A 15,850-nucleotide genomic window follows, 5' to 3' on the forward strand; every position below is an offset into this window, starting at 1 on the left:
AAATATACACTCCCATGGGCTCCCGAGTGGCGCAGCGGTCTAAGGCACTGCATCTCAGTGCTTGAGGCGTCACTACAGACCCCCTGGTTCGATTCCAGGCTGTATCACAACCGGCCGTGATTGGGAGTCCCAAAGGGCGGCGCACAATTGGCCCAGCGTCGTCCGGGTTTGGCCGGTGTAGGCCGTCATTGTAAATAAGAATTTGTTCTTAACTGACTTGCCTAGTTAAATAAAGATAAAATAAAAAATTCAACCCAGGCATCTGAAAACGATACTTGAAACAAGCATCAGAAAATCCTGGCAAATACAACTTGGCAGACCACCTGGCCTTTACAGAAAACCACTCAAACAAAAGCACCCGTTTTGGGCTGTGTATTTGAAAATACTCTACCGCCCTGAATTGCCCCAACCCAACCCAACACACCCCACCCACTGAGCTTCAGGATCTTAGTGAAACATTTATTATTGGCTTTGTGTGTACTGGGCCAGAGTGACAGTCCACAGGATGGCAGACCCCCAGGGCCAGCACAGAGCAGCCCAGCAGCTAGGGATTGCCTAAAGCGGGATCTCCTCTGACGTGGGCATGTTTTCAATACAGACTCCTTTTGTCTTACTGTATTCCATATAAGGCTTCCAGACCTTATGAAAATCACCCAGTATACCCTTAATCTTATAATAAATCAAATCTGGTGGTACGTAGCTTGGCATTTCTACCATGTGGGAGGATAACCAGCCTTCCAATGAATGCCAGTGCATTTCTTAGCCACTATAAATGCTAGGTTACACCGTTTCTTCTCCAGTGTCAAGACTTCTCCATTTGTTTTGATCTTGGGTATGGAACCCACAGCTAAATAATTGTTTTAAAGCCATTAGGAGGTGAGAAATCGATATTTTTTCTGCTTTGTTCTGGTCATTTTTGATCTGTATTGAACTCTATTACAACTTGGCAGACAAAGACATGGACGTACGTGGCATAATGCAGGGGTTCCTAAACTTTTTCACTCAGGCCCCCCTTCCAGCTTTGGGGAATCCACCCCCCCACGACAATGTCTATGGGCACACTCACTGTTCATGACACAAACTGTTCACACCCCTCTTGTCGGCAGAGAGACCGTTTAGCAGGTTTAAAGCTAATTTTCTTGCAATTCTATACATTTTGCCATGTCTAATGTGTATTCATGTGATATTTGAGTGACTCAAACATTACAACAAAATCTATGGGCTAGAAAAATAAAACAAGCTAGTTTTACGGAGCCATAAGGTACCTATGTGTGTAGTCATTGTCATGGCATCATAGAAGTGTGAACAACCGAAGAACGGAGGGATAAGGAAGAAAGAGAGATGAGAGACGTCACATCCCAGATGTTGAAACCCGACCTGGGGGAACTGGTGTGATTGGAAAAGCAGGAAATGTGTGTCCCTGTTGTGTTGTGGAGGCATGGATTAGATTGATAGGTTGGTCAAACACAATAGTTGGGCTGTATGGAGTGGAATTGTGGCAAGATGAATGGGTATGTACTGTAGCCTATTTAATCGTCATAGTAGTGATATGTGGTCCTGTCAGTCATACGTGTGGTGATATTGCAGCTGTGTGTAGTGTGAAAAAGGCATTTATGGTGTGAGAGAGTGACAGGGGCATAGGGCGATCTAGCAATAGTCTGTGTTAGTGTTGCCATGAAAAATGGCAGCACTCTGGAGTGACATATTTCCCGTCAGTCTGAAATGTAGGCGACTGATGTGTTCTTAAAGAAAAGGTTGCACAATATAAACTCAGCAAAAAAAGAAACGTCCTCTCACTGTCAACTGCGTTTATTTTCAGCAAACTTAACATGTGTAAATATTTGAATGAACATAACAAGATTCAACAACTGAGACATAAACTGAACAAGTTCCACAGACATGTGACTAACAGAAATTGAATAATTTGTCCCTGAACAAAGGGGGGGTCAAAATCAAAAGTAACAGTCAGTATCTGGTGTGGCCACCAGCTGCATTAAGTACTGCAGTGCATCTCCTCCTCATGGACTGCACCAGATTTGCCAGTTCTTGCTGTGAGATGTTACCCCACTCTTCCACCAAGGCACCTGCAAGTTCCCGGACATTTCTGGGGGGAATGGCCCTAGCCCTCACCCTCCGATCCAACAGGTCCCAGACATGCTCAATGGGATTGAGATCCGGGCTCTTTGCTGGCCATGGCAGAACACTGACATTCCTGTCTTGCAGGAAGTCACGCACAGAACGAGCAGTATGGCTGGTGGCATTGTCATGCTGGAGGGTCATGTCAGGATGAGCCTGCAGGGAGGGTACCACATGAGGGAGGAGGATGTCTTCCCTGTTACGCACAACGTTGAGATTGCCTGCAATGACAACAAGCTCAGTCCGATGATGCTGTGACACACCGCCCCAGACCATGACGGACCGTCCACCTCCAAATCGATCCCGCTCCAGAGTACAGGCCTCAGTGTAACGCTCATTCCTTCAATGATAAACGCCAATCCGACCATCACCCCTGGTGAGACAAAACCGCGACTCGTCAGTGAAGAGCACTTTTTGCTAGTCCTGTCTGGTCCAGCGACGGTGGGTTTGTGCCCATAGGCGACGTTGTTACCGGTGATGTCTGGTGAGGACCTGCCTTACAACAGGCCTACAAGCCCTCAGTCCAGCCTCTCTCAGCCTATTGCGGACAGTGAGCACTGATGGAGGGATTGTGCGTTCCTGGTGTAACTCGGGCTGTTGTTGTTGCCATCCTGTACCTGTCCCGCAGGTGTGATGTTCGGATGTACCGATCCTGTGCAGGTGTTGTTACACGTGGTCTGCCACTGCAAGGACGATCAGCTGTCCATCCTGTCTCCCTGTAGCGCTGTCTTAGGCATCTCACAGTACGGACATTGCAATTTATTGCCCTGGCCACATCTGCAGTCCTCATGCCTCCTTGCAGCATGCCTAAGGCACATTCACGCAGATGAGCAGATGGGCATCTTTCTTTTGGTGTTTTTCAGAGTCCGTAGAAAGGCCTCTTTAGTGTCCTGTTAGTGTCTTAACGACCGTTCCACAGGTGCATGTTCATTAATTGTTTATGGTTCATTGAACAAGCATGGGAAACGGTGTTTAAACCCTTTACAATGAAGATCTGTGAAGTTATATGGATTTTTAAGAATTATCTTTGAAAGACAGGGTCCTGAAAAAGGGACGTTTCTTTTTTTGCTGAGTTTATGTTCCACAAATCTAACAACTTAGATTGATCATATTCCATCTAAATGGTCTTTATGCAAAATGTAATAATAAAAATAAAATAAAATCATTATACACTTCTATTTTCACAAGTTTAATTACATTTCTCAAAAACTCCTATACCAACAATACATTGCGGCTTTGACGTCAAGAAAGGAACTGCCTGCGGGTGGCTTTGGTGATGGAGGCCAATCGGGTAAAAAGGTACTAAAGTGCCCAAATAATTGTATCATGTTAAGTTGCTAGTAGATAGTTTTTCGTCCGGTGCACTAACTGGCTCACTCAGATCTAGTATGCTGTTTGGGGGTGGAATAAGTTAGCAGGCAAGCTACAACAACTCCAACACTGCATGGATTAATGTCACAATGCACATTGACGCAGGTTTATTCCATAAAAGCAATAACCATGTTTCCATCTGCAGCTTTTATGTGAGTAGTCATACCGTATTGTTTAAAAAAAAATCACGACAGCTGTCATGGAAACTATTGGCACAATATTGGCACAATTTTATAAATGCAGACAGATCATTTGTTCGTTCGACATGCTGGGATCTTTTTGTGTCTGTAAAATTAATTATGCGAGATATGGTCTAAGGCACTGCATCACAGTGCTAGCTGTGCCACTAGAGATCCTGGTTCGAATCCAGGCTCTGTCGTAGCCGGCCGCGACCGGGAGACCCATGGGGTGGCGCGCAATTGGCCCAGCGTCGTCCAGGGTAGGGGAGGGAATGGCCGGCAGGGATGTAGCTCAGTTGATAGAGCCAGGGTTTTGGGTTTGATTCCCACAGGGGGTATGAAAAAATATATATAATGTATGCACTAACTGTAAGTCGCTCTGGATAAGAGCGTCTGCTAAATGACTAAAATGTCAAAATATGGAGCTGGAAATGCATTCATGATATTAATATTGAAATAACAACCATCATATCGAAGTAAACTTGGAGTCTCGCGATGACATGGTGTGTAGTCCTCCCATTACGACTCGGGAAACCATGCAGTTTATTAGGCTACAGATGAAATAAGTTATGATGAACTTCACAGGGTGGTGAACGTGCACAGTGATCTTGATGCTCCTTTCCAATAAATATCGACGGTCTGATTCTGGTAACATGATTGTTGCTCGACAGCAGTTTGACAAATACAAATATTCTCCCTCTTATCCATAATAATCTCATCATGTAGACCAGCCCACCCAACACAGTCACACTGTATCTGCTAGCTGTTGGCTACAGCGCACGTGCCAAGACCAGAGTAGGCACATTTGCTATTTAACGCAAAAGTTTTGTGACAAAATTATCGGTAGAGTTGAAAATGTGATGGAAACACATTGAACGTTGAACTTTTATTCGGTACATGAAAACGTAAGCGAAAAATATAGTTTTTTGACATTTTGTGTGCACTATGTCATCACGCACTGTAACAAGTCAGTTTGGTGGAAACACCACTGGTGGGAAAATACACATCTTCTTTATGCGGATTTTAGAATATTGTCACCACTTTATTTTAAGAATGTGAAATGTCCGAATAATAGTAGAGTGATTTATTTCAGCTTAGAATTCTTTCATCACATTCCCAGTGGGTCAGAAGTTTACATACACTCAATTAGTATTTGGTAGCATTGCACAAAGTAGATGTCCAAACCGACTTGCCAAAACTATAGTTTGTTAACAAGAAATGTGTGGAGTGGTTGAAAAACAAGTTTTAATGACTCCAACCTAAGTGTATGTAAACTTCCGACTTCAACTGTAGCTATTGTTCATTTCAAGATATTATGGTTATGATTCAGGTGCTGTACTTGTCAACCGAGCCCTAGGTCCTGAATTTCAACTACAGTGAGGGAAAAAAGTATTTGATCCCCTGCTGATTTTGTAAGTTTGCCCACTGACAAAGAAATGATCAGTCTATAATTTTAATGGTAGGTTTGTTTGAACAGTGAGAGACAGAATAACAACAACAAAATCCAGAAAAACGCATGTCAAAAATATTATAAATTGATTCGCATTTTAATGAGGGAAATAAGTATTTGACCCCTCGGCAAAACATGACTTAGTACTTGATGGCAAAACCCTTGTTGGCAATCACAGAGGTCAGATGTTTCTTGTAGTTGGCCACCAGGTTTGCACACATCTCAGGAGGGATTTTGTCCCACTCCTCTTTGCAGATCTTCTCCAAGTCATTAAGGTTTCGAGGCTGACGTTTGGCAACTCGAACCTTCAGCTCCCTCCACAGATTTTCTATGGGATTAAGGTCTGGAGACTGGCTAGGCCACTCCAGGACCTTAATGTGATTCTTCTTGAGCCACTCCTTTGTTGCCTTGGCCGTGTGTTTTGGGTCATTGTCATGCTGGAATACCCATCCACGACCCATTTTCAATGCCCTGGCTGAGGGAAGGAAGTTCTCACCCAAGATTTGACGGTAAATGGCCCTGTCCATCGTCCCTTTGATGCGGTGAAGTTGTCCTGTCCCCTTAGCAGAAAAACACCCCCAAAGCATAATGTTTCCACCTCCATGTTTGACGGTGGGGATGGTGTTCTTGGGGTCATAGGCAGCATTCCTCCTCCTCCAAACACGGCGAGTTGAGTTGATGCCAAAGAGCTCCATTTTGGTCTCATCTGACCACAACACTTTCACCCAGTTCTCCTCTGAATCATTCAGATGTTCATTGGCAAACTTCAGACGGCCCTGTATATGTGCTTTCTTGAGCAGGGGGACCTTGCGGGCGCTGCAGGATTTCAGTCCTTAATGGCGTAGTGTGTTACCAATTGTTTTCTTGGTGACTATGGTCCCAGCTGCCTTGAGATCACTGACAAGATCCTCCTGTGTAGTTCTGGGCTGATTCCTCACCGTTCTCATGATCATTGCAACTCCACGAGGTGAGATCTTGCATGGAGCCCCAGGCCAAGGGAGATTGACAGGTCTTTTGTGTTTCTTCCATTTGCAAATAATCGCACCAACTGTTGTCACCTTCTCACCAAGCTGCTTGGCGATGGTCTTGTAGCCCATTCCAGCCTTGTGTAGGTCTACAATCTTGTCCCTGACATCCTTGGAAAGCTCTTTGGTCTTGGCCATGGTGGAGAGTTTGGAATCTGATTGATTGATTGCTTCTGTGGACAGGTGTCTTTTATACAGGTAACAAACTGAGATTAGGAGCACTCCCTTTAAGAGTGTGCTCCTAATCTCAGTTCGTTACCTGTATAAAAGACACCTGGGAGCCAGAAATCTTTCTGATTGAGAGGGGGTCAAATACTTATTTCCCTCATTAAAATGCAAATCAATTTATAACATTTTTGACATGCGTTTTTTTTTTTTTTTTTTGTTATTCTGTCTCTCACTGTTCAAATAAACCTACCATTAAAATTATAGACTGATCATTTCTTTGTCAGTGGGCAAACGTACAAAATCAGCAGGGGATCAAATACTTTTTTCCCTCACTGTAGATCTTTAATAGGCTACATCTAGGCTATGGCTGTTAGTACAAACAGTCAGTCCACCTCTGGTGCTATGTTATGTTGATAACTGACTGCTTTCTTGATTTGAAGTTTCTGTTGAATGAAAGTCAAGTAGGCTTATGTGTGTTATGGCTATCTTGAGTTCAGGTTGCCACTTGTTACAAAGACTTCCATGCCCTTGTACATTCATTGGAGTCAAACATTTGTAATAAAAAACATCTTAGTTGCAGCAGTCTTCAATGGAAGAGCTCGTCAGCATTTCACACATGAACCTTGAACAGAACATATTTTCTGCTGCTTTTCTCAAATGCACTCCATATGGAGGTCCACTAGTGCTGAGCGATTAACGGAAATGTCAGTTATTTTTCATTTTTTAAAATACTAATTCACAGACTTCGGTTCAATTATACTGAACAAAAATATAAACGCAACATGTACAGTGAGGGGAAAAAAGTATTTGATCCCCTGCTTATTTTGTACGTTTGCCCACTGACAAAGACATGATCAGTCTATAATTTTAATGGTAGGTTTATTTGAACAGTGAGAGACAGAATAACAACAAAAAAATCCAGAAAAACTGATGTAAAAAATGTTATGAATTGATTTGCATTTTAATAAGGGAAATAAGTATTTGACCCCTCTGCAAAACATGACTTAGTACTTGGTGGCAAAACCCTTGTTGGCAATCACAGAGGTCAGACGTTTCTTGTAGTTGGCCACCAGGTTTGCACACATCTCAGGAGGGATTTTGTCCCACTCCTCTTTGCAGATCTTCTCCAAGTCATTAAGGTTTCGAGGCTGACGTTTGGCAACTCTATGGGATTAAGGTCTGGAGACTGGCTAGGCCACTCCAGGACCTTAATGTGCTTCTTCTTGAGCCACTCCTTTGTTGCCTTGGCCGTGTGTTTTGGGTCATTGTCATGCAGGAATACCCATCCAAGACTCATTTTCAATGCCCTGGCTGAGGGAAGGAGGTTCTCACCCAAGATTTGACGGTACATGGCCCCGTCCATCGTCCCTTTGATGCGGTGTAGTTGTCTTGTCCCCTTAGCAGAAAAACACCCCCAAAGCATAATGTTTCCACCTCCATGTTTGACGGTGGGGATGGTGTTCTTGGGGTCATAGGCAGCATTCCTCCTCCTCCAAACACGGCGAGTTGAGTTGATGCCAAAGAGCTCGATTTTGGTTTCATCTGACCACAACACTTTCACCCAGTTCTCCTCTGAATCATTCAGATGTTCATTGGCAAACTTCAGACGGGCCTGTATATGTGCTTTTTTGAGCAGGGGGACCTTGCGGGCGCTGCAGGATTTCAGTCCTTCACGGCATAGTGTGTTACCAAATGTTTTCTTGGTGACTATGGTCCCAGCTGCCTTGAGATCATTGACAAGATCCTCCCGTGTAGTTCTGGGTTGATTCCTCACCGTTCTCATGATCATTGCAACTCCACGAGGTGAGATCTTGCATGGAGCCCCAGGCCGAGGGAGATTGACAGTTTTTTGTGTTTCTTCCATTTGCGAGTAATCGCACCAAGCTGCTTGGCGATGGTCTTGTAGCCCATTCCAGCCTTGTGTAGGTCTACAATCTTGTCCCTGACATCCTTGGAGAGCTCTTTGGTCTTGGCCATGGTGATTGCTTCTGTGGACAGGTGTCTTTTATACAGGTAACAAGCTGAGATTAGTAGCACTCCCTTTAAGAGTGTGCTCCTAATTTCAGCTCGCTACCTGTATAGAAGACACCTGGGAGCCAGAAATCGTTCTGATTGAGAGGGGGTCAAATACTTATTTCCCTCATTAAAATGCAAATCAATTTATAACAATTTTGACAGGTGTTTTTTTGTTATTTTTTTTGTTATTCTGTCTCTCACTGTTCAAATAAACATACCATTAAAATTATAGACTGATAATTTCTTTGTCAGTGGACAAACGTACAAAATCAGCAGGGGATCAAATACTTTTTTCCCTCTCTGTAAAGTGTTAGTCCCATGTTTCATGAGCTGAAACAAAAGATCCCAGAACTTTTCCTTACACACAAAAAGCTTATTAAAAACAAAAATGTACATCCCTGTTAGTGAGCATTTCTCCTTTGCCAAGATAATCCATCCACCTGACAGGTGTGGCTGAGAAGTATTTCTGTCTGTATTAAAGCCCATTTGTGGGAGGAAAAACTCATTCTGATTGGCTGTGCCTGGCTCCCTAGTGGTAAGGCCTGGCTGCCAAGTGGGTGGGCATATACCTTCCTAGGCCCACCCATGGCTGCACCCCTGCCCAGTCATGTGAAATCTGTAGATTAGGGCGTAATAAATATCTTTCAATTGACTGATTTCCTTATATGAACTGTAAAATCGTTGACATTTTTGCATGTTGCATTTATACACTGCTCAAAAAAATAAAGGGAACACTTAAACAACACAATGTAACTCCAAGTCAATCACACTTCTGTGAAATCAAACTGTCCACTTAGGAAGCAACACTGATTGACAATAAATTTCACATGCTGTTGTGCAAATGGAATAGATAACAGGTGGAAATTATAAGCAATTAGCAAGACACCCCCAATAAAGGACTGGTTTTGCAGGTGGTGACCACAGACCACTTCTCAGTTCCTATGCTTCCTGGCTGATGTTTTGGTCACTTTTGAATGCTGGCGGTGCTTTCACTCTAGTGGTAGCATGAGACGGAGTCTACAACCCACACAAGTGGCTCAGGTAGTGCAGCTCATCCAGGATGGCACATCAATGCGAGCTGTGGCAAGAATGTTTGCTGTGTCTGTCAGCGTAGTGTCCAGAGCATGGAGGCGCTACCAGGAGACAGGCCAGTACATCAGGAGACGTGGAGGAGGCCGTAGGAGGGCAACAACCCAGCAGCAGGACTGCTACCTCCGCCTTTGTGCAAGGAGGAGCAGGAGGAGCACTGCCAGAGCCCTGCAAAATGACCTCCAGCAGGCCACAAATGTGCATGTGTCTGCTCAAACGGTCAGAAACAGACTCCATGAGGGTGGTATGAGGGTCCGACGTCCACAGGTGGGGGTTGTGCTTACAGCCCAACACCGTGCAGGACGTTTGGCATTTGCCAAAGAACTCGCGACTGTCGCCCAAATTCGCGACTGTCGCCCTCTGCTCTTCACAGATGAAAGCAGGTTCACACTGAGCACTTGTGACAGACGTGACACGTGACAGAGTCTGGAGACGCTGTGGAGAACGTTCTGCTGCCTGCAACATCCTCCAGCAGGACCGGTTTGGCGGTGGGTCAGTCATGGTTGTGAGGTGGCATTTCTTTGGGGGGCCGCACAGCCCTCCATGTGCTCGCCAGAGGTAGCCTGACTGCCATTAGGTACCGAGATGAGATCCTCAGACCCCTTGTGAGACCATATGCTGGTGCGGTTGGCCCTGGGTTCCTCCTAATGCAAGACAATGCTAGACCTCATGTGGCTGGAGTGTGTCAGCAGTTCCTGCAAGAGGAAGGCATTGATGCTATGGACTGGCCCGCCCGTTCCCCAGACCTGAATCCAATTGGGCACATCTGGGACATCATGTCTCGCTCCATCCACCAACGCCACGTTGCACCACAGACTGTCCAAGAGTTGGCGGATGCTTTAGTCCAGGTCTGGGAGGAGATCCCTCAGGAGACCATCCGCCACCTCATCAGGAGCATGCCCAGGCGTTGTAGGGAGGTCATACAGGCACGTGGAGGCCACACACACTACTGAGCCTCATTTTGACTTGTTTTAAGGACATTACATCAAAGTTGGATCAGCCTATAGTGTGGTTTTCCACTTTAATTTTGAGGGTGACTCCAAATCCAGACCTCCATGGGTTGATACATTTGATTTCCATTGATAATTTTTGTGTGATTTTGTTGTCAGCACATTCAACTGTGTAAAGAAAAAAGTATTTCATATGATTATTTCATTCATTTAGATCCAGGATGTGTTATTTTAGTGTTCCTTTATTTTTTTTGAGCAGTGTATTTTTGTTCAGTATACTTTGAAGAACTAGTAAAATAGTGAATTTTGTCAGACAGCATAGGCAGCAGCTCTATAGAGAGGAGATGATGACTTGAAATGAAATACTACATTCATCAAATAAAACAATATACACAACTGAAATATTAGATCCTGTGATTTTATTGCGATCGAGTTCCGAACATATTGCTCACCATATGTTTTCTGCAGAGGGACGAGAGCCATGAGAAAACAAGTTTAGATCAGTAATGGAAATAAAAATGCTGAAAACTTTGGCTCCCTATTTAAAAAGAAGATGGAGAACAAGCTATGAAGGAAAAATACTGGAGTTTTGGTACAGCCAACTGGCGCAGGAATAATATTGCGATATTGTCAAAACAATCCAATACGATATATCTTCAAATAATATCCTGATATGTAGCTTAACTGTATAATTTTTTGCCCCCATCACTACATTCTACGCCGTATGTTAGTTTAGATATTGGACACAGACACTAAAACACTATTTTTAGTCATAGTGGAGAGTATGTTGATTCTGTCTGCAAAGTTCAATGGTACCTTTCAGACAAGTTCAAATGGATATCTGTGAACCTCTCTCTCTCTCTCTCTCTCTCTCTCTCTCTCTCTCTCTCTCTCTCTCTCTCTCTCTCTCTCTCTCTCTCTCTCCCTCAGAGTGTAGAGCTTGGTGTGACAGGAGGAGCCTCCAACTTCAACAGCACTAAAATGGCGGACATGTCAGTGGAAGAGATCACCACGAGGGCCAACCAAGTGACCGATGAGGTACAGCTGCCACCCGTATCCATGGAGATTCTGGGAATGGGGGTAGTATTAGCTTAGCTCCTGTGTCAACTCATATAGAGGAGGAGTAACACATTAATGGGAAAAACTCTTGCTTACTGAGCACAGCTAGGCTACATCTAAGAAAATAATTTATTCAGATCTAAGTTAGTGCACCGTTCTGTTAATACCTTCTATGGTTTTAGACTGTACTAATAGTGTGGTCCTCTGCCATTTTGATTCTAATCTGTATCTCTTGTCTTACCAACCTGTGTTTCTCTTTCTGTCTCTCTCTCCCTCTTCTTGCTGCCTGACTGACAGACTGATACCTATGTGCCGAGTTTAGTCCAACATGGCATGGGGTAAACTGTCACAGTAACCTGATTACTGTACAACACACACACACACACCAGGTTTCTCCCCAAATAATCTGAGGGGCGCTGCGCCAGTTTGTGGACTTGGCTGCGCCACTATGTAAAGAATAAATAAAAAATGTGTGGCTTGTCGTTCTGTGCGAGGAATAAATATTCCAAACAGACTCTGGGACAGTTGTGGGACGATAGAGCATAAATTCATATAACCAGTGTACAGAAAAAACGAATGTAAAGAAATGAGGCTGATGCAACCGATGAGAACGTTTAACTTAAAATGTTGATAAACTATTATTTATTCTCATTATGAGAACAGCAATGTGCACACGGCAGTAGGCTATACACGGAATGTTCCAAAATGCAATTAGCGGGAAAACACTGATCATAAAATGACTAATGTCAAGGTTTTAAACAATTCACTTTATGGTTAAATAATTTCAAAATGCTGACTGCCTCCACTCAAATTGCAAGGTGGGTGATGGCCAATGGCCTTTCTCTCCTATCTGAACGAACCGTGCCTCGAGGATGTTGACAGAATCAAGCCTTTAGACGTTAATGATAATTATCCTACATTATTTTTGTCAAACATGACTGGCGTTTAGCATACAGTGCCTTCGGAAAGTATTCAGACCCCTTGACTTTTTCCACATTTTGTTACGTTACAGCCTTATTCTAAAATAGATTTAAAAAAAAAAAAAAGTAAAAACTCAGCAATCTACACACAATACCCCATAATGGCAAAGCGAAAAATGGGTTGTTAGAAATTTTTGCAGATGTATTATATAAAAAGAAAAAACATACCTTATTTACATAAGTATTCAGACCCTTTGCTATGAGACTCGAAGTTGAGCTCAGGTGCATCCTGTTTCCATTGATCATCCTTGAGATGTTTCTACAACTTGATTGGAGTCCACCTGTGGTAAATTCAATTGATTGGACATGATTTGGAAAGGCACACACCTGTCTATATAAGGTCCCACAGTTGAGAGTGCATGTCAGAGCAAAAACCAAGCCGTGAGGTCAAAGGAATTGTCCGGAAAGCTTAGAGACAGGATTGTGTCGAGGCACAGATCTGGGGAAGGGTACGAAAAAAGTTCTGCAGCGTTGAAGGTCCCCAAGAACACAGTGGCCTCCATCATTCTTAAATGGAAGAAGTTTGGAACCACCAAGACTCTTCCTAGAGCTGGCCACCTGGCCAAACTGAGCAACTGGGGGAGAAGGGCCTTGGAACCCGATGGTCACTCTGACAGAGCTCGAGAGTTCCTCTGTGGAGATGGAAGAACCTTCCAGAAGGACAACCATCTCTGTAGCACACCACCAATCAGGCATTTATGGTAGTGGCCAGACGGAAGCCACTCTTCATTAAAAGGCACATGACAGCCCGCTTGGAGTTTGCCAAAAGGCACCTAAAGACTATCAGACCATGAGAAACAAGATTCTCTGGTCTGATGAAACCAAGATTGAACTCTTTGGCCTGAATGCCAAGCGTTGACGTCTGGAGGAAACCTGGCACCATCCCTACGGTGAAGCATGGTGGTGGCAGCATCATGCTGTGAGGATGCTTTTCAGCGGCAGGGACTGGGAGACTAGTCAGGATCGAGGGAAAGATGAACGGAGCAAAGTACAGGGAGATCCTTGATGAAAACCTGCTCCAGAGCGCTCAAGACCTCAGACTGGGGCGAAGGTTCACCTTCCAACAGGACAACGACCCTAAGCACACAGCCAAGACAACGCAGGAGTGGCTTCAGGACAAGTCTCTGAATGTCCTTGAGTGGCCCAGCCAGAGCCCGAACTTGAACCCGATCCAACATCTCTGGAGAGACCAAAAATAGCTGTGCAGTGACGCTCCCTATCTAACCTGACAGAGCTTGAGAGGATCTGCAGAGAAGAATGGGAGAAACTCCACAAATACATGTGCCAAGCTTGAATCAAGGCTGTAAGCAGTGCCAAAGGTGCTTCAACAAAGTACTGAGTAAAGGGTCTGAATACTTATGTAAATGTGATATTTCTGTTTTTTATTTTTGATAAATTAGCATTAAAAATAAATGTTTTTGCTTTTTCATTATGGGGTATTGTGTATAGATTGATTGGGGGGGGGGGACATTTAAACAATTTTAGAATAAGGCTGTAATGTAACAATGTGGAAAAAGTAAAGGGGTCTGAATACTTTCCGAAGTTACTGTGTTTATATATATCTCTCACACACAAAAGTATGTGGACACCCTTTCAAATTTGTGGATTCGGCACTTTCAGCGACGTTGCTGACAGGTGTATAAAATCAAGCACACGACCATGCAATAGCCTTACTGAAGAGCTCAGTGACTTTCAACGTGGCACTGTCTTAGGATGCAACCTTTCCAACAAGTCAGTTCGTCAAATTTCTACCCTGCTAGAGCTGCCCTGGTCAACTGTAAGTGCTGTTATTGTGAAGTGGAATAATGGAGATTGCATGGCTGTGTGCTTGATTTTACACACCTGTCAGCAACGGGTGTGGCTGAAATAGCCGACTCCACTAATTTGAAGGGGTGTCCACATACATCTGTGTGTGTGTGTGTGTGTGTATGTAGAGCCAAAATAAGAAAAAATGCTACACTGTCCCAATAATTACAGAGGGCACTGTGAGATATACTCCAGCAATTTGGATTTGAAATTATACAATGACTATGAGGTTAAAGTGCCGACTGTCAGCTTTAATTTGAGGGTATATTCACCCATATCGAGTGAACAGTTGAGATATTACAGCACTTTTGTACATAGTCCCCCCCCCCCCCCCCATTTTAGGTGGCCAAAAGTATTGGGACAAACATGTAGTAAAAAGTTTGGTATTTGGTCCCATATTCTTAGCACGCGATGATTACATCAAACTTGTGACTCTACAGTTTTGGTTGTGTTTTTCAGTTTTCTAATCATTTTAATTGGCTATTTTGGTTAATGGCCTTGGTGCCCTGGCAGATTGGGCATCTCTTGAAGCCCAAATGGCCTTGCCCCTAAAATCAGGAAATTCCAGGCCTGGTGACAAACACGCACTGTGAATTACTTGAATTACTCTTGCCTGGCTCTCATGGTCCCTGTTCTGTTGACCATTTTGAAAAATGTAATTTTAGGAAAAATACTGTGGAAAATATTAATTAATTTGCACTTAATCACTGTTTGCTATTTTATTTTAATTTAAGGCTCTAGATTGCAGGAAATGGCAGTTACAGGTGTTCAATCTAAACGGGAGCACAGCCCCCCTCCGGGCCTTCCCCTCGCCTCAATAAACAGCACCACCTTTCTTAAAAGATCCTGTGGAGAACCCTGCACACACACACACACATAGATTTGAATGGTTAAGAAGGCTAAGAAATGTGTCCGAGGGGGTTAATCATTTTCAACTCTGTATGTTGAGGTGACATGGTGTAACAGTTCATGCGGATTAAGTCCTCATGTCCCGAGTAATCATTCCCCTCTCTCCTACCTCTACCTTCTCTGCTGTAGGCTACACCTTTCAGTCTTTCACAGTTATGTTACTAATAGGGCCTCTCTCTCCGTCTCTCTGTCTCTGTCTCACCTGACTTGCCTGCTTTGACTGCATAAAGTCATCATGTGACCTGGTGCTGCTGTTGTGTAGGACTGTGCTGTTGTGAGGGAGATGGTTAATCTACCTCACCTGACCAGGCACAGTTCAGCCATATGTAAACTACTTAGACCTGAATCTCTGTGGGGCCAGTTAAATAGAGAACCATGTGTCGGGCTCACCTAACAGGTTTTAAAATTAGGACAACTTACGAATTGAATTGAGTACAACGTATAAGAAGCCTTTCATATTACCTAGACTCTAGAGCCTCCTCTCGTGCGCGTCTGTACCCCTGAAAGACTCAATCAAAACAGTGATAAAGAGCTCTGTAAGGTGTCTCTTGGTTGTGTTTCTGTGTCTGTTCAGCTGTCATGTTCTAGAGGCTAGGTAGCACTCTCTACTGAGCGATCAATGAAATTGTATTTTATAAAGCCCTGTTTACATCAGCAGTTGTCACAAAGTTCTTAACACAGCCTAAAACCCCAAAAGAGCAAGCAATGCAGA

At 43.9% G+C, this 15,850-nt stretch overlaps 1 protein-coding gene across 1 annotated transcript in view; it reads left to right on the forward strand.

The window, feature by feature from the left end:
• Positions 1 to 15,850, forward strand: part of LOC311102307 (synaptosomal-associated protein 23-like) — a 30,661-nt gene that overhangs the window by 2,630 nt on the left and 12,181 nt on the right. Inside the window, exon 2 of the mRNA XM_084143610.1 lies at positions 11,315 to 11,422. Within this exon, the coding sequence (XP_083999736.1) occupies positions 11,366 to 11,422 (57 nt within the window). The 5' untranslated portion in view covers positions 11,315 to 11,365. The remainder of the gene's footprint in view (positions 1 to 11,314; positions 11,423 to 15,850) is intronic.

The sequence above is a fragment of the Coregonus lavaretus genome (assembly GCF_964263955.1).
Source record: "Coregonus lavaretus genome assembly, chromosome: 27".
NCBI lineage: Eukaryota > Metazoa > Chordata > Actinopteri > Salmoniformes > Salmonidae > Coregonus > Coregonus lavaretus.